Raw genomic sequence first — 19,137 nt, forward strand, 5'->3', positions numbered from 1 at the left:
AATGTCTTTTCAATGATATTTGGTTCATATGAATCTATGTTAAACTTGCAATCAATTAAAAAAATTTTTTTAATATAGTCCAGAAAAAACATTGTCATCTCGTACGTCGGAGTTTTGTCCTTAGCCGCTTCTTCTGCATTGTGGGTAGAGGGGGTTGCTTTTATTCTTATTTATTGTGCAGTAACATGTGCTCTTAAAGGTTTTATAGTGATTTTATGATTGCAATACTTGTGGCAGACATATGTAAAGTTGAATGAAATGAAGTAAACTCAATTATTATAATCCCGTGTATTTGTTTGTTATGAAAAACTAGCATATAATCGAGAACGACGTAACTCAAAAAGACATAAGCCGAGGTACACCTGTATCTTCTTTATCTTGGAGCTTGTTCCTGTGGAGCTTTCCTCTTCATGGCTGTAGGCTCACCTGTTCAAACAAACTATTATTCAAGGTCAGGAGTCTCGGATCTCAGTCTCATCTTTGGCCCGTCTTTTTATGTCTTTCCATTCATTGACGTCACTCCATTACCTCTGCTCTGCCTCATTTATAAGATGCTGCTCTCTCTATCTGTCAAACACACCTGTTTGCATAATTTTTCTTTAGTTTTCCTTATCTTTGTCTGCTTCCTTCTCCCACATGTAGTCTCATGAGGGTATAAGCATGTGGTCCATGTGGTTTTGTACTGTGGGCTACATGTTTGATCATGCGAAAGAGCTTTATCTGGGATGGAACTTCATCTACAGAGACCATCAGCTCTCACCACTGTTCAAAGACTACTAAGCCCCTTAGAAAAACCCCCCCACCTCCCTTCCTTCTGAAAACATTCTGTTTCACTGAGCTATTTCCTGCCTCTCTCCTTGTGCAATTTCATCATTTTCCATACAAACACCTCCTCCAGTGCTTGAGAACATTTGTGCAGTAAAGGGAGGTGAAACTCTGGAGCCATTAGTTTATTTTAGGATAAAGAAAACCTCCTCATTGCCAAAACTCCTCCCCTCATACGTATATAGTCAGTCTCAACTAAAACAGACACACACAGCTTTGTCTGTTCTTGGTGAAGTTTTCCCACACAAGTCTTTGCCATAAAAGGTAGCAGATGCCTCTTTCTCCAGATCACCAGATTGGGGCAGGCCAGAAGGCAAAAGTGGAGGGTAACTGAGGTCTGGACTGGGCACATGACTCCAATGTGGGCTGGTGGTTGGGGGGGGGGGGGTCACAGCCTGCTTGGTACCAACTGGAACCAGTTTGTGATTCCAATTCAGAAACCCTAGACAGGTTTGATGGAATCATGGAAAACTGAACTTCTCGAGCTGAAAAGAAGCGGGAAAGTAGGTACATTGCTGTCCATTTGCAGTAGAATACAGTAAGGAAACAGGGCTGTGTAGTCAGGTGACAGGGAGGTCACCGAGGAGTGAACGACCCAACAGCTGTTCAACCACGTCTGTTAGCCCCTTTCTTATCCCTTTCACTTTTCCCAGCAGCATCACCTCCCCCATGTCATCCCCCACTAACTACCTTTCCTCATGCACACCACATACACACCTGTGACTTCATGCACACACAAACACACATGCGAAGATACACACAGACACGTCTCTGTCTGTAGCCACGGCTGACCCAGCTGGTCACGACAGCTGCGTCACAAGCCCGATCCCACCGGAGACCTTGAGAACATTCACAAGTAGAATGTCCTCTATGGTCTGTGTGAGCATGTGTGTCCTCCTTGTACACGCACAAACAGTTCAGCCTTGAATCAAGTGAGTCCCAACATCCTGCTTTCTGGCTTTGCACATATCAGCTGCTATTGTTGGCTGACTGTGTGTCTGCTGAATGCTGGATACGCTTAGTTTGAAATTAAACTTTGTTTAAAGAGGAGCAGCCCTCGGGCAGGTTCGCCACACACCCATCTCATTACCAGAGCCTGGCTCCAATTAATCCTGGAAATTTACCGTGCTCTTCTGGAGAATTACTTTAAGTGCTTCTTTTTAAAAAGACCCCACTATGTTTAGGTACTAAATATTTCTGCCTTCCCTGTATTATACCTCCACTGACACACACATACACACACACAACTTCATTATCGTCCAAATTCCATAACACACATCCATTAGCACGCTCCTGTTGCGACTTAAAAACCAGGGGCCTTGGTAGTTCTTGTTTTGTTTGGTGCTTGGATTTATTTAACAAAATCAATGCAATGACCTTCTCTGCTAGACTACAGGGGACTAAAACTGGAACTTCACAGCAACACGTGTGACAGAAAGGATTTCGTTTCTGAAGTACACTGAATTAGGCAGAGATACAGAATAATACAAAACATATCGTGGGTTCTCTCCGGGTTCTCCGGCTTCCTCCCACCTCCAAAAGCATGTGCTTCAGGTTGATAGGCCGTTCCAAATTGACCGTAGGAGTGAGTGTGTGTGTGTGAATGATTGTTTCTATGTGGCTCCGTGGTACACTGGCGTCGTGCCCGGAGTGTCCCCCGCCTCACGCCCTGAGACTGCCGGGATAGGCACCGGCTCCCCCGTGACCTGCGTTAGCGGATTAAGCGGGTTGGAAGATGAATGAATGAATGAATATCAAGAACAGATAGTAGAGATCCATTTCTAATTCAAATCTATTGACATTTGAAATGCAGTTTGAATGATAGTGGATTTGACAATATAATAATAATATAAGTAGTTTACAGCAAAAAAGCTGATCAATGGTTAATTAGTAGACAGTTTTTTTGTCTGAAAGAAGCAGTAGAATACAATTACTGTATTCTAACAACATACATATATCTTCATTTCTTGCAACAAGTTTTCTGGAACTGCACACTACAGTACAATCTACCTACATCTGAGTGACAGACATCATGTTTTGTCATCAGTGTTCACTTGTCTGTACATAGCGGACTTGGCTACCACAACATATTGTAGGAATGTGAAGTTGATTTTAACCAAACTGACACAAGCAACCACAACAGGCCACATGTTTTCTTTTGAGCAGTTATCTTTAACCTTTAGCACAAAAACCCAACCGTAAACCTTCCACTGAATTACTCTTCAAAAAAATGATAAAAGCCACAGGTGCAAAGACTCAAGAAATGCTGTCACCAAACAGGGACCTTACTCGAAACTGTCAGTATTCAGTCAATAAAAATAAAAAATTTCCTTAAATATTTTGTTTCCTAGTAAACAACAATTACTATTATAGAAATACAATAATACAATATGAGAAATTATTACAGATGAAAAATTTCTTATTAGAAAAGAAAGAAGAAGACACAAAATATCCATAACTTATTCTTGATAAATTTTGCACACCCTAGTCTCCAAAACTATCCAGGAACTGAAAGGATCAACATAACCTTTGGTTTTCAAACAGACGCACGATAGGTTAGAGAAACAATCAATGAAATGTATGGACATTCTTCACTCTTTTTGTGAACGAATTGACAAATCTGTCTTCAAGGTTTCAAGAACATCAATAGCAACAGAAGTTGGAGTCAACCTGATACAAGCTGATAAGACTAACACTGAGTGAATGAACAGAAAATTTAAAAAAGGCTTGCTTCAACTGGGAGGATCAGTTTTCCCAGAGCCTCGCCTCCTGCTCTATTTCAGGAGTGCAATTTAAAAGACTCTGGAGATCTTTTCCCCAAAAAACCACAGACAGAGGAGAGCAGGCAGTCTGAGCACACCAACTCTAAACCACAATAGCCATGATGAGGCTAAAAAGAGACTGAGCAAAGGATGGGTGAAACCAAAGGTTTAGCCTTGCAGTGCCTCACAGCCTACTAGTATGTGCTTGGTGAAAGTTTCTATGTAGAGATGATACAAAAAGTCCACATTGTTTTTACGACTGGAGGAAAAAGAGAGGACGCAAAATAAAAACAAAGAAAGCATATCAACAGGGGTGTCAGCAACAGTAAATCTCTCTCACTCTCTTTCTCTCTCACACACACACACACACACACACACCTAATTCAACTACTGACCCTACCTCATCTCTCTCAGGCCGACTATATAAGTCGCTAGAGCTAAAGAGGGGGTCTCATCAACATCATAACACACATGTGGCAGAAAAGAGGGAGATTGGGTTGAGACAAAACCAGGCTGCTGGGGAATTGCGAAACTAAGTTTAATTAGTGGAGAACTGATTTTGGAGAATTAAAAACATTACATCAAGATGATAAGACTAAATAAGTGGCCTGTCTGAAGGGACGAGGACCTTAATAGTAAAACTGAAAAAGCCTGTGTGTGTGTGTGTGTGTGTGTGTGTGTGTGTGTGTGTGTGTGTGTGTGTGTGTGTGTGATGGAAGTGCAATTCCCTCAAACTATTCAAACAGCAAATATTATGAAAATCACATTCCGTTCCATCGTTACTGAACCACTGACTGAAGAGAGATATAGAAAGCCTCCTTTTATTACCCTGAAATTTTTCCTCAAGGCTTCAGATTTGTGAAAATCCCCATTTGTTACTCCAGGCCAATACTTTAAATGTGATTTCCTTGGAACTCAGGTTATTCCATAAATGTTTCCAGCAAAACAGCAGCAGGACTTGTCTCTGCAAATCAAATATATTGACACAGAAACAGCAAAAACACTGCTCAACAATGCATCCTGCACACAATCTGGTTAGACATGTTAAAATGGTGGATATTCTCCTCCCTATCACAGGTGACTATTGGCTGTGTCACATGCTCTAAAGGCTGATGACTTGAAAACACACCTCTTCCCAGGTCTTGAAAGGTAAGAGTAAACTCAGAAGCATTAATACAATAATCCGAACTGAGGAGAAACACACTGAGAACGGCCCTTTCATCTTCACATCACACATACGGTGTAAACATCTACATTAGCCAGAATACACTTTTACTAATGTTGGCTGCTGTGACAAGATTTTTTTTGTACAGGAAGCACATAAGCTGTATGTTAACACTGCAATGTCTTAAGTACTCTCCGTCTCATAGGCTTTATGTGGCAGCTACTATAACTGATTTATATTGTATATAATACAAATAAAATAAGCATGGGAAAAAAAGGGCAAATTATTTTACGTAGAGATTTTTTAAAAATGACAGTAAATTCAGATGAGTTCACATAGACTATCAAAAAGGAAACATGTTTTCAGTTTTAGTCCTAAATTTTCTGTCTATTTCCTTTCTTGTTCAGGGTATATTATCAGCTAATATACAAATGGGAAGCTCAGAGATGGGGAATAACTATGATTAAAAGCCATGCTAATAAACCACAATGTGTTTCATTTAGATTAACAAGAAGATAACAGCGATTTTAAATAATGCCTCCCTTTAGATTACTAATCATGAAACGATACAGGATGTCTTGAATAAATGATTAGACTAGATGAGGAGCATGTCATATTTCTTTTGCTCTTGTTGAGTCCTGATCGAGTTGAAGAGGAAGAATGAGGAATTCAGGTTTTCCATCAGCACCGGCTGGTAAAACATTCTGACCCTTGAACCAGAGGGTCCACAAACATCTGTAATTACCCCTCATAAATTACTTTTCGGGAAGCCAGAGTCAGATGGTTTGGACATGTCCAGAGGAGAGATAGTGAATATATTGGTAGAAAGATGCTGATTTTTGAACTGCCAGGCAGGAGGCCTAGAGGAAGACCAAAGAGGAGGTTTATGGATGTAGTGAAAGAGGACATGAAGGTAGTTGGTGTGAGAGAAGAGGATGCAGAAGACAGGGCTAGATGGAGGCAATTGATTCGCTGGGGCGACCCCTGAAGGGAAAAGCCGAACGGAGAAGAAGAAGACGTCAAGTCCAGCTGGTGTTTTCTCCCTTTAGTTTTAGATACAAGTGGAGTACAGCCTACATTTCAGGTTGTTTTTAAGAGTTTTTCTGCCTATTATGTATATTCAGGTGAACATCCCTATGTTTATGACACTCTAGTAAAACTCATTAGCAAAAGTACCACATCGGAAAATAATGACTCAAACTGTCAAAAACAAATACGCAGCTGTCGAAGCTTCTGAACTTAAGTTGTACGACCTGTTAACAAGAACAAGACAGTTTACCTGAATAATACGGTGAGGAAACACAAGTACACAACAGAAGAGGTTATTAACGATTACCGACTAGACCAAATTAAAGACAGTGTTACCTTAATACTTTTCCGACCGCTTGAAGCACCATTTTGCAACTGAAACCGTTTTTGGAGTTTCTCGGAGAGTACATGTCCTTAGAATTTCCAGAAAATGAGAACTTATTCACCATACTTTAAAACATTAGTATCATTATCTCCCCCTCAGACACAGGCGTTCACACTCCGACACCAACTCGCTCTGTCCGGGACTTCAACTGGCTCCGCAAAAAAAAAAAAAAAAAAAAAGCACTTCGTGGTGTGTTCACGTGAGGTACAGTCAACCAATCAGCGAAGAGAACAGCCGGTAAATGGGAGCGCTCTGCTGACGTCAATGTCTGCCCATGTGGACGTGTTCGTACTTCTCTCCTTCAAGTGTAGTTACTGTAGTCGGTTACTTTACAAGGAAGAAACAGGTGATTACCATTGACTACAGTAAAACAAAGCGTTACTACACGTTAAATACTGTTCTAAGAATAAAAAACGTTCTCTTAGCAACACAGAAAATATCTAAAAATTAGTGAAGGGTTTGGGTTAATAATGTATTGCTCTGATTTATAAGAATGCAATTACGTTTATTTGTGCAGTGGTTATCAAAGGCACCAATATAAGATGTTTTAAAGTCATCATAAATCCAACTGAAACACAAAGTATTGTGTGAATGCAACAAGTATAAGGAATATAACAGGTATAAATATTAAAACACTGGCGCCCTTGAAGCATAAGCATAAAATGTAAAAATAAGACATGAATTAAAATAGGGCAGTATGAGACATATATGAGAACATACTGAATTGGCAATCTGGAGTTCTTTGTTTAAAATGCATGCCAGCAGGTTCTCATAATTCTGTAAAAAAAACCAAATATCTAGTTTTTCCTTTCTAAAAGCCTTACATAATGCATGCAAGTATCATATAAATACACAAATTGTTACTTTTCAAAGAACTTATTTGTATTATAACACAATGATCAAAATCACTGTAATGGCCTAGTGTTATAAAAATTCTATTTAACTTTTGCTCGTTGACCAATTTAACACAAGAAATTAAAACACCAAAAGAACAAACATGTACAATCATTTAAAAAATCAGGTAAGACAAAACTAAACTGAACTGGGTGCACAGTTTTAACAGGACTCGTATTTCAAGCTTCAAATCTGACAAAGTCGTTAAATAATTGTCCGTACTGCGAGTCACTTCGTTCAGTGTGAGAACCAGTGCCGGAATAAAAACAGTGCACATGCAGGAACTGTGGGGTGACATTCCTCCTTTTGTTACTGAACCTCACCTGGATAGTAAAACATGGGCAGCATTGCAGCAAACAGGCCTGTTCAAACATGTTAAAGCACAGGAACCACTGAGGGAATCATACAAAGCCTGTTTGAGAACGTGTGTGTGTGTGTGTGTGTGTGTGTGTGTGTGTGTGTGTGTGTGTGTGTGTGTGTGTTGCCGGGTTTTACCTGACAGGTTAGTTTCCTGTCATAATAGTTTTCATTATTTCTTAATTGACATGTTCCAAGCATGAGTATGATTCAAAATCTTTTTAAACTAGAACCAAGGCAGTCACAGACTGCAAAATCCCCTGAATTGAAATTTTAGCCTGACCTACTTGCATAGGGTCAAAGATCAAAGCTAATGCTCTGACCAACTTTCATAGCTCAAAGCACTAGCTTTGTAGTGCTTTGATCTACGATCTTACACTGGCCTTCTCCCTCTTTTTTCCATCTTATCCGGTTCCTGAGTGTACAAAAGTTTAAATCTGACCTTGACCTAGCTTTCTCAAGGTCAAGATCATCATCTCATTTTCTCATTTTCATCCCCTTTGCCTCCCGAGTAATGTGCTTTTGGTTACATTTTTCTACCTGCAACAGTTGTGAAGATATTTGGTGGACATACTAACATACGGACGAATGGATGAACACTGTCAATTACAATACATCACTGCTTTGAAGAGGGATGTAACAATCAGAAGAGAGCTCAGTTGATGACACATGATCATAAAATGATCAAAAGGCACTGAATAAAAGACAAAAGAATAAATAAAAGACAAAAGACACTGAATAAAGCGAGCAACTGCTGAGATTACACCTGCTACACAACTGACATTCCTTCCCCTTTCTTCCCTTTAATTACTGCTTCTGAACTTTTGTCTCTCTTAGTCTCTCTTCTGTTGCCATCTTAACACATTTCCTTCCATTTTTCTTGTCTATTTTTTTTAACCTTCTCATTATCCCTCCTCTTTTTGAATAGGTCAGAAAACTTTGTCTCAGACAAAAATTACGGGGTGATTGTCAGGCTCTAGAAAACACTGGACCACACTGGTACTTCAACATGAACACGCACAAAGACACGCTAATCTGTGAAATCTACGAGCTATGTGCACTCCTTATACCAGACTAGAGTGGTCAGAATAATGAAGAGATAAAACTTTGAGGTATATTATGTGAGTGCTGTACTTTGCATGGGAGTGTGGTATCTGTGTGTGTAACGGTGGATTATAGGGCCTGAGGAGACAACAATCAGCATGTTTACTGCAGACTGTCGGATCACCTGGGCGCTGCTTTTTTTATCTGCAAATCTAAAATGACCCCAATAAATGATCTGAAAGAATTAAAAGCACAACAGTCTGACATTTGTGACCTCATGCACACCTTAAGACAGGCTGCCCTCCAGCTCAGGATTGGGTGGGAGGTGCTAAATGAGTCACAGCCCCATTGAGAGGTTGCTGCTGCATCTACAGCAATGAGGAATGGCGTTGAGTTGACTTTTCCACTGATGCTAAATATAGCATCAAACCTGTCCATAAAGTACAAAGAACAGTGCAAAAAGACTGAAGGGGAGGGAGAACATGCCACATGTGAATGTTGAGCACACTACTTTTGAACGAGAATTGTCATCCTTTAACATAACCAAGACGCATGTTTAAAGACAAAAAAAAAGAAAATGACATTGACCATAACACACCGGACCCAGTATAATAGCTGGTAAGTGTTCATGTGCTTTTTCTGAACATTCAGGAGAAACAAGTTTGCTGCTGTAATGCAAACTGCATGCTTAGGGAATTTTCCGTTAATATAATTCCAACTACTGGATCCATGCGGTCACTGAAAATAGGAGACATCCATTGAAGATCACTGAGGCTTGGCCAGGGGCCTCTACACTCACTGAAGAGATACTGCTAACAAAGAGCTTGGGTGAATCAGGCATGAAGCCAAACAGCAGGTGACTGTTACCTAGAGGAGGTTTTGCTTTGATTAAATAGATGATATGGTCACACCTACTGTTATTTTTTTTATGCGAGCTGCAGGCTGAGAGAAAAGATTGAGAGGGAGACTGCAGCCGAGCAGTTGAAGTCAAGCCCTTCAGCTTAACGGTTGAACTGAATGGAATCCAGCAACTACATTCCTTCATCTGGCAGACAGAGGTTTGCTTTCTTTCTTCTCTGTAAATGTCACAGTCACCTTCCTTTCTACTACAGAGGCGTGACATGGCTTTACTTGTGTTCCTGCAGATCATCGATCTCTATTATGACGTACAACCAGTCTTTTGAAAGTGGAAGGAATGCCTGCTTGGATGAATGCCTGACATAGACAGCATATTAGGAGCTAAAATAGTTCTCTTCTGGATATATATTTGATGCATACTATGAGTCTAATAAAAATTGTGGGGTTATGTGAGAACCTTTGAGCAGAATAGCAACTCTAACTATGAAATAGTTATATTACTAAATGATATTACTAAAAAGAACTTTCAGATTAGATCACTGGTCACTTCAGTTTTATGAGAACTATCAAGCGTACTTGTTTTTATCTAACTGCCTCAAAAGACAACTGCCTTCAAAATACAGGCAATAACTTTAAACAAAGACCACATCGCTTCCTAAGAAATGGAGAAGAGATTAAAGTAAGGCCATGTGAGTGACAGATGTGATGAGATTCAGTGATTGAATAAATAATAAGCGCAACAACGAAAGCAATGACTGAGCAGAGCCAAAGATAACACCAAGGGAAAAACAAGATTGCAGGCAAAAAAAATGTAAGCAATTCAAATCATTACAGTCTTGACGTCAGAACGTGACAGAAGGAAGTGTTGTGTGGACAGAAATATGTGGTATTTCATGTTAAACCCAAGAACAAATCTAGCTAAGCTTTCGGACATCTAAATATACACGACAGAGTCAAACAGGACTATAAAAAAAACCCCGCACTTGTTGGTTGCCAGTGCTCTCTTTACTGCAGAGACTCATGGATGGCTGTTCCAACAGGTTGAACAGAATGTCAGGGGAAATTCCCCCTATTTGACACAAAGAAAACACTAATTCCAAGCCACCACAACAGATGTGCCGTGGGCCACAACAGCTCCATCCCAGTCCCACCAGAGCTAATCTCCAACCTATCATTGATGGGATACAGAGGACAGATGGGAAAGGAGACCAATCATGTCAAAGGATTAACAGGTAAATAAAGATCAGAGTTGTCTAGTAAGGTGTTCATTTACCAATTTAAAAAAAAGTACATGTGGGAGTGGAGTAGCATGTTTGGATGAGCTCTTAGAAAGTGAACAAACACAATGAAGAATCTTGATGCCAGGGGGATTCCTCTAGAACCAGAGAGAGGTTAACACAAGACCAAAGGACACCTGGCACAACAAACCCACTGACCCATCCTGAAAATAAACTCAACCCAATTCGATCTGCTTCCAGAAAAAAAATGTAAATGCTTAAAAAATCATTAGTTTCCAGCCAACTTCTTAAAAACAACTAAAATGACGACTGATAAAAGAAAAAAAGTCAGATAATTCTACATGAACAACCCAACTTCAAGATTTCGCCCTCTACTTTTACTAATGTATGAATGGTGCATCAAATCCTGAGGATGTATGTAGTGAGTGTGTATGAAGCATCTGCAGAGTGTATGTAAGCACATGTTCTGACAAAACCTGGAATAGGATAGGTCGTCTCAAACCCACTACTCCTGTTATGCAAACAGTGCATAAATACCAGAATTACTGTTCCTGGTATCACATTTTTCTCCATAGTCACTACAAGGAGTTTAGATATTACAGTATTTTAATGTCTTGAGTTCTCGAAAGGATATCACCACTCATCCACCGGATTTTCATCGATTGCTCCTCTCCTTTTCTCCTTTGAGGCCTTGAGATCCTCTTCCTCTCTTTGCATGTGCACTATTTTCCTATCTAGCCTCATCTCTCGTTTGCGCTGCATTCCTGCAGGGGAAGGGCTGCATGTATTGACATGTCACGGCTGTATACACACAGTCTAGCAAGGGTTACAACACTACTAATACTGTTATATTGCATATACATTAGAAGTTTCTATAAAATTGTTTTCGAGAAAAAGGGAACAAGAATTAAAAACACATAAAGTGTGACAGACTGTTTCTATTGATATGCTCATATCTGGTTCCTATCCTGTCTGAGAAAAGAATGGGCACTGATGAGAATTTATTTATCATTTATTTATTCTGAAATTATTGTGTTCTCACACCAACCTGCAGTACACTGTTTGATGCTTTGTGTTCCTCTGAATGGAAATGCTGTCCTGTTGTGTGCTCAGCTCCTCTGTGCACTATTATCTTTGTTAGCTGCCTTAGCCAAGTTCACCACCAGACTGTCCTGCTCTCTGTCTGCTAATGATTAAGTAGCATGTTGGCTTTGTCACTGCAACTACAGACAAAGTCTGTATATAAAATGACTAATAAATAAACTGCATGATAACCACTCAAATAATAATACAGTTGATGACCAGCTCCTGCTGTCGGACATGTTTAAATACGCTGTTCGCATAGAGGAGTCTCCTGTACTCAAAAAACATTAGGTCATGTTCTGACTGGTTGACAACTAAAGGAAGAGATGGTTTTAAATGGATGGTGGACAGGAGATGACAAATGCCAAACTCCTGCACAGACATTTATAAATTACCACCTCCATGGACACTGCTTACATTAACCACCATCCAGTGGCTCAGAACAGAATATGAAGGGGAGTAAGGGTTGATAATGGTGGAAAACAAGCAATCAGGGAGCGACGAGGGCACCACAAGAGTAGAGAAGTAAAAATTGGAGCAGAAAAAGGAGGGAATGAGATTAAAAACAGAACATTAGATGAGGGCAGCGAGTTTGTTTAAGTGCGGGAGGTTGTTATAGCATGCCTATGCTAGCCGCTGCACTCCTCCCAACATTCCTTAGCAAGGGAGAGTCTCTATCCAATCCATAATTCACCACCTGGTCAGCCAAACACCTGTCAAGGATAAACTGAAGGAAACTGAAGAACACACACAGAGTTCAGGTGCAAGTTCAGGTAATATTCTAAACGTCTGTGAGCTGACAAACAGGTGCAATGGCTGAAGGGTGAAGGGAGGACCAACCTGCTGCGAAGCACTCAACCTGTGAGGAATTCTTGGACTGCTTTAATTAACAGCAAATAAATCCTGCACACAATAACACTTACTTGTGATGACTAAGCTTGTAAACATCAGTTCACAGCCCCTCCTTCAGACAACAGATTATCAGCATTAAAGAAAACAATACCTGCCTCCTAAATTAAGTAGGGATGGCTGTAAATCTGCAGGTTGTGTCTCGTCAAAGCCATCAATTACACTCACAGGATTTATGCCAGAGCTTTGCTCTGACGTTCGTGACTGACATGGTACTGGTATCCTCCTGAGGCACTGCATCTCTTCAGTTATGTAATATCTATATAAAAAATATATGTTTCATGGCAATGATGACGCTAACTTGATACATGTATTCTCATTATATTTGTTTCACTTTTGAAATACTAAACAATTAAACAAATTTATTACCGCGTCACGGAATTTGTGCTAAATCGCAGGTGATCATTACATGAGTAAAACACGACTTTGTCCACATGCCTTCAGGTAACAGTGGGTTTGCTGCAGAGCCACTCCATCAGTCATGAGATTAATCACATGACAGAAAACACTGAGGCAGATCGATGGTGTACTGAAGCAGGACTGCTGTTTGTGTGTGTGTACTGTGTTTACTTACACCCCCACAAAACAGTGAGGGTCACCATCAATAGGGGTTCAAGAAGTTTACAAACTTCCCTCTAAGCTAATGTTTTTCTTTTGAGAACTGCATATTTGGGTCTCTTTACATATTGTTCTAGACTTCTTTTACCGTATCAAATGTCGGGACGAAGAGTTTCCTCAGAATTCCATTTTTGCTCATCATCAATTAAAACCAAAAACCGACATAAAGAATTTTTTGTATGCATACAATAGTGAGTGTGTCCATGTGTTGTTCCCTGGAGGAGACAGAAGTTGGTTGCCAACAACCATATTTTTTATCAGACAATTAATAAATCTGTTAAGCAGAAATAAATGTTGTTTTCCCAGAACATATTACAACACAGCCACACACGCACGCACTCGCACGCACAGAAACAAACTTCAATTTCTACAGAAACAATTCTGAGCATTTCTCCTATATGTCTTGTGAGGGAGACACATATGACACAAACACCTGAGCTGCAAGAGCAACACTACCCCCTGCTGGTAAAAGATGCAGATATGTACAGCTTTAAAAGCAGGCAAGAGACATTAAATACAAAACCTACTGAATCCTGTAGAGAAGCGACTTGACTGATGAATCACACAAAAAAAGTATTAAAAACTTGGAGAAGACTACACTGCTGTGAACAGTCTTTCTTCTCGGAAAAGAGCCATCACTCCAGGCAACGTCAGAAAATTACACAACCTCACAACTCGAGTTTTCCATTTCACTTTTCCATTCCAAACTTTTATTAGAAGGGTGTGGATGATGTGTGTGTCCTGGATGTGTGAGACACTTAGTGAAAGTGAAACAGAGCTACGCTGACCCTAGAGATTGCAACATGCCTTGACACCTGTAAAACTTAATGAATTACTTTCCACTACTGGTGTAGTTTAGCAATACCATGACCATGAGATAGCGCAGTGTTAAAATGAAAATATCCATAAAAACACAAAGGCAGGATGGAGGTGAAACCACTGACTGAGATATTAAGGCAGGAATAAGGAGTTTTTGACGTGAAAGAGCTGTGAAGAGAGCTGTACATAAGATCGTGTTTGCTGAGGAGGACAAGAGGCAGTCTATGTGTGAGTGTATGTGTATGTGTGTTTGGGCGAGTGTGTGTATGTATAGACTAAAGTGGAGTTGGCTGGATAAGGGAGAGAGACCATCATGGAATACACAAATAGAAAAGGAAATGAAAAGGACGTGGAGGGAAAAGGAATTGGGGTACCGCCCGTATTTACACAGGGAGTGTGTGCGTGTGTGTGTGTGTGTGTGTGTGTGTGTGTGTGTGCGTGCATGCGTGCGCTCACCCTCCATGGGGCTTAATGAGAACAGAGTTTTCTTTTAAATGTTCCTAAAAAAAAAAAGAAGAAAAAAAGTAAAAGAACAACAAAACTACAGAGCAATCCCAGCATTGATATCCATTTCTAAAAATATGTGCGAGATCTATTCTAGGACGATCATGTAAAATTCCCTGTATTAATCATAGTCCACCAACATATATGCACACGAATCAGCTCCATATCCCTAAGCTGAACCCAAGTCCTGACTTAAGGGGTTGGAAGTAGTCAGCGAGGAACGGAACAGTCTTACTGTGGAACTATGTAAGGAACTAGCAAGCTGTAAATGGCTCTTTTGTAAAGAAACACAGGGAAAGTTACGCCAAAAAATATTTTGTCTGCACAAAGATAATTCATGTAATATCATGCAACAATGTCTCTCATATCACTTACTGAAAAAAAGAATCGAGTAATTATAAAAACTATAGTCTGTCACAACTTTTGATAGAAAGCAGCGTAAATCTCTACCGGGCCTGTTTTCTGCTTGTAGTTAAAGCAGCAGAAGAGTTGAAAAGTGTAGCTAAAAAGAGCTCAAATTTGTATTCTACTACTATTAAGTTAAACTGCAACATCTGTTAAAATACAGGCCCAAAGCAAACAAAGGCAGCACTGTCGTAGGGGCTGTTGGGTGAGTCTTTAAAGCAAATGCTGCAGAGATAAAATGGGGTTGTACGAGTTCATGGACACAGTTTTGTGTAGCTTCTTGTGTACAGGTCCAAGGCTGTGCATGGCAGCCCTCATCCACTTCATTTGCCTCAGAGGGGGGTACATCCGTGACAGATTCCCTGTGTTTTCAAGGGAATGTGGATGCATGTTGTGTTTACTGCTCTTCTCAGGAAACACAGACTTAGACATAGAGAATGTTACTTTTGTTAAGTAATTATTGACCTTGCAAACAAATGCCAGGCTAATTAATGTTCAGCAGACAAAGTTTATGTCTGCTTGAGTGAGTGTGTCAAATTCCACATCGCTGTCTGACTCGAGCGGAGCCGTTAATGAAATGTACCGTGAGAAGAATTCTGAGAACCTTGACAAGAGAAGTGGAGACAGCATCGCCATGTAACTACCCCAGTCATGAAGTTAATGATTTAAAGACAGGCAAAGAGGATCCATCTCTTGACACACAGCAGGTTGTTTCTTGGTATGTTACATAACTCATGCCGCATGCCTGCACGAACGTGGTTCAAAGGATAACAGATGCAGGTGAAAGATGAAAGGCAAAAGTTTGGGGATTGATGTCCCTGGGGGGAAGGTCTCCATTTCCTACATCAGCAGTTATAACAAGACATAAGACTGTCTGGCATGTGAGCAAATAACTTTGGAGTCTGACTGGTTATTTGTCCAAAGCCAATGTCCTGTTTGCTCTTCAACCCTGTGAACAGAGAACGAGCTGAACAGACTTAAAACTCACATGAAACTAATGACCAACGCCATTACACAGCTCTACTTTTTACTTTGAGGATATCTGGCTTCTGTATTCTCATGGCCATTTCAATTATTTAAAAAAATACTACATAGAATTTCTTTTTATAAATGAACAAAACTCTTGACTCCAGTCTAAAAATTTGAAAAGTTCCAAACATTACAAATTTCAAGTATTCCTGTTCCTGCAAAGTAATATTTTTTTGAGATCTGTCAGAAAATTACAAATGAAAATTAAAACTAAAATTTTATGACAGCAACAGAGCAGCAGAAACTAAATGAACATCATAACCTTGATTCAGACTTTGAAAAAAAAAGTCATCTCTGAGAGAACAAGAACCTTCTAGAGCACATCAGGTGCCTATTCCTATGAATAGACTTTTATTTTAGTATTCTCCTAGAAATAAATATCAAAATCATCCTGCTATTGAAAGAACAAGGTAGATAGTGATAGATAGATATTTACTGCTGCCTTATGTGTCAGGGAGAATAGAAAGAAGAAAAAAACCCCAAAACATTTCCCTGATGACTAGACAAGATCTTGCCACCATCTGATAAGAGAGGAAGCTGTGGCCTACTGTGTGAGGTTGATTAACATTGGGAGCAGATGCAGGGGGAGGAAACGACCCCACCCAAGACTGAGCTGTGAAGAGAAGCAGAGAACTGATGGAGGCCAACAGATTCAACCGACCAAAAGACAAAATGGTGGAAAATGTGAGGGAGTCATGTGATCCCTAGAAGACGTTCCTTTGAACATCTCTGTGTGGATTTTAACCTCTAATCAGCTTAGAGGTCCACGTGAGAGTGTCTCCCTCTCCTGCCCAGTTGGGATTCTCTAAGAGAGAATTCACCACCGACACGCACCTCTAATGGACATCCGCCCAAGACAACAACAACACCACAGCTTGAAAAGAAGCTCAACAACAACAAGTTGTGAATGCAATCCCTCCATAAACCCCAGAACAAAGAAAAGAACTTTATTTGAAAAGACATGTCACGCCCAAGCTCCTGTTTGTCCACCTATTATCTGTGACTCCAGATCATGCAGGATGTCAACTCCTACGTGTGTGATGTGTGTGTGTCTGGCAGGAGAAGAAAGAGAATGGAGTTGTGAGGTATTCCAGGACAAAGCCACACATTTCATACCTTGAAGGCATTGCTCAGATGACAGCGCAACCACATGGCCCCACCCTTCTATGTGAACTCACAGACTGACCTCACTGGTACATGCTACAGGTGAAGCATCAAATAACAAGGAGACAGGACGGAGACGTGGACAGAGACAGGATTTGCAAAATAAAATCGTGACTGATGGAAAAGGAAAAAAAAGGGAGGTCAAATCAATAGATGTCCTGGAAGCGCTGAAAACACATTCACACACACATCTCACGTCCAACTTTAAAATCAAGCCGTGGTGAGAATAATATAATCTGATCAGCAACTTGTGACACAACACAGATGAACGTGTTTGTGTGTGTGTGTGTGTGTGTGTGTGTGTGTGTGTGTGTGTGTGTGTGTGTGTGTGTGTGTGTCCTCCAGGGGATTCAGGTGTAAACAAGCCTTTGATTGCCTGGAGTTAGAGGAGTAACTGGCTTTCACCTGGGAAGACGAGCTTATGCAGTGACATCATCTCCCCTAGAGAGGTATGGGGTGGGGCTGTTTGTGCAGTGTACAGTGTGCACATCCATCTGCAACACAAAAGTTGGACAGAAAAAAACCTGCAACTGAAGTGCACCACAGGAATCAGAGGAGCTCCAGTGATGCAAAAAAGGTGTTATCCTTTGTTTAGTATGCAGCCTCTGACTTCTGTAAGTGACCCTATCAAATGTCAGAGAGAGCGCAGGAATCTGACCGTTGGACAGGTGGGATCCTGCTGCGCGTTTATGGTGTGAAATACTTTTTTATTAGACTGTATTTTCAGGAGCTTTATAAAAAAATGTTCTCATCTTTTTTTCCCCAGTCCTCCACTCTGGTCTATTTCTGGAAATGAGGCCCTATCAGATAGGAGATAATTGGAAGTAATGAGGGGGCACTGCACTGTAGCAGACAGAAGTCGCAAAGCTATGCGGCCAAGTGTGTGTGTGTGTGTGTGTGTGTGTGTGTGTGTGTGTGTGTGTGTGTGTGTGTGTGTGTGTGTGTGTGTGTGTGTGTGTGTGTGTGTGTGATTTGATTTCAGATGAGGAGCAAATAAAGAAAGTCACCTTTTCACCCCCACCTTCTTCATTCAATTAGGCAGCAGTTTGTCTCACTCTCGGGACAAACTCCATAAACAGGAAGTGAGGCGCCCAAGCACTTCCTGTTTCCCTTCAAATGGGCCTCTTGTTCTTGGGGCAGCACAGAGAAGGCATGGGCTGTTGCACCAACCCCTACCACCACCAGCGAGTTTGCCACAATAAATATACAACACACACACACACACACACACACACACACACACACACACACACACACACGTGCGCATAGCCATCAGGCCTGTAGTTTCGCTGTCTGAGTTCTGTCTAACTCCTTTCCTGCCACCTGAACAGCCTGCAAGCTCAGCCAAACAAAGTAATGTCATTATTCAGTAGTTGCCAATTTGGCCAGCAGAAGCTTCTCAGCAGCTTCTCCATGGCTACAGGTTACCCGCTGTCACCACTTCTACTCCAGTCTGCTGCACTTTAAGCATGTTTTTTACAGTATTAACAACTTCCTTTATATGTGTTTAGTGTTACTGAGTATGATCTGGTTCTATTCTGTGAATTATATTGTTTAAAGTAGGAAAAAAACTGGAGGAATGAATGGGGCCTTTAACATTAAGTGCATGCATCATTGAATGTGTGCTGACTGGCTGGATCTAATTGAGGAGGTGAGGTTAGTGCAAGGCAATCACTTTCTCCTTCTCCTGAGCCAGCAGGCCTGAACTCCTCCTGCAAAAACACACACTGTCTCTGTTATGCAACTGACCATGTGCGAGAGGTCTGCCCTCTGGAGGGACTGGAGGGCAGGTGAAGTGAGGCGCCCAAGCACTGACCGACCTCTCCAGTGATCAATCAGCATTTCTCCACACAAGTAAAGTGAAAGACATGTCATGACAGGATTAAGCATAAATCAAATTAGATCAGCTTTGCTTGCAGGTAAAAGACTTGCAGGGAAAAGAAGAAGACTTTCCTGTAGTCAGAAAAGAAGGTATATCTTTATTCTGAGTGGTCAGAACCAAACCAAAATGTGGATCCTTTTCTAGCATTAGCTTTTTATAACATGTTT

At 40.7% G+C, this 19,137-nt stretch overlaps 1 protein-coding gene across 4 annotated transcripts in view; it reads right to left on the reverse strand.

Moving 5' to 3' along the window:
* mob2a (MOB kinase activator 2a) overlaps nt 1-19,137 on the reverse strand; it is a 49,795-nt gene that overhangs the window by 7,365 nt on the left and 23,293 nt on the right. The window contains exon 1 of one of the 4 annotated variants that reach the window (XM_068313260.1): nt 6,118-6,326. The exons of the other annotated variants lie outside the window; for them this stretch is intronic. Within the exon in view, the coding sequence (XP_068169361.1) occupies nt 6,118-6,230 (113 nt within the window). The 5' untranslated portion in view covers nt 6,231-6,326. Of the gene's footprint in view, nt 1-6,117; nt 6,327-19,137 lie in introns of those variants that run through there. 4 annotated transcript variants of the gene reach the window in all.

The sequence above is a fragment of the Antennarius striatus genome, chromosome 4 (assembly GCF_040054535.1).
Source record: "Antennarius striatus isolate MH-2024 chromosome 4, ASM4005453v1, whole genome shotgun sequence".
NCBI classification, from domain to species: domain Eukaryota; kingdom Metazoa; phylum Chordata; class Actinopteri; order Lophiiformes; family Antennariidae; genus Antennarius; species Antennarius striatus.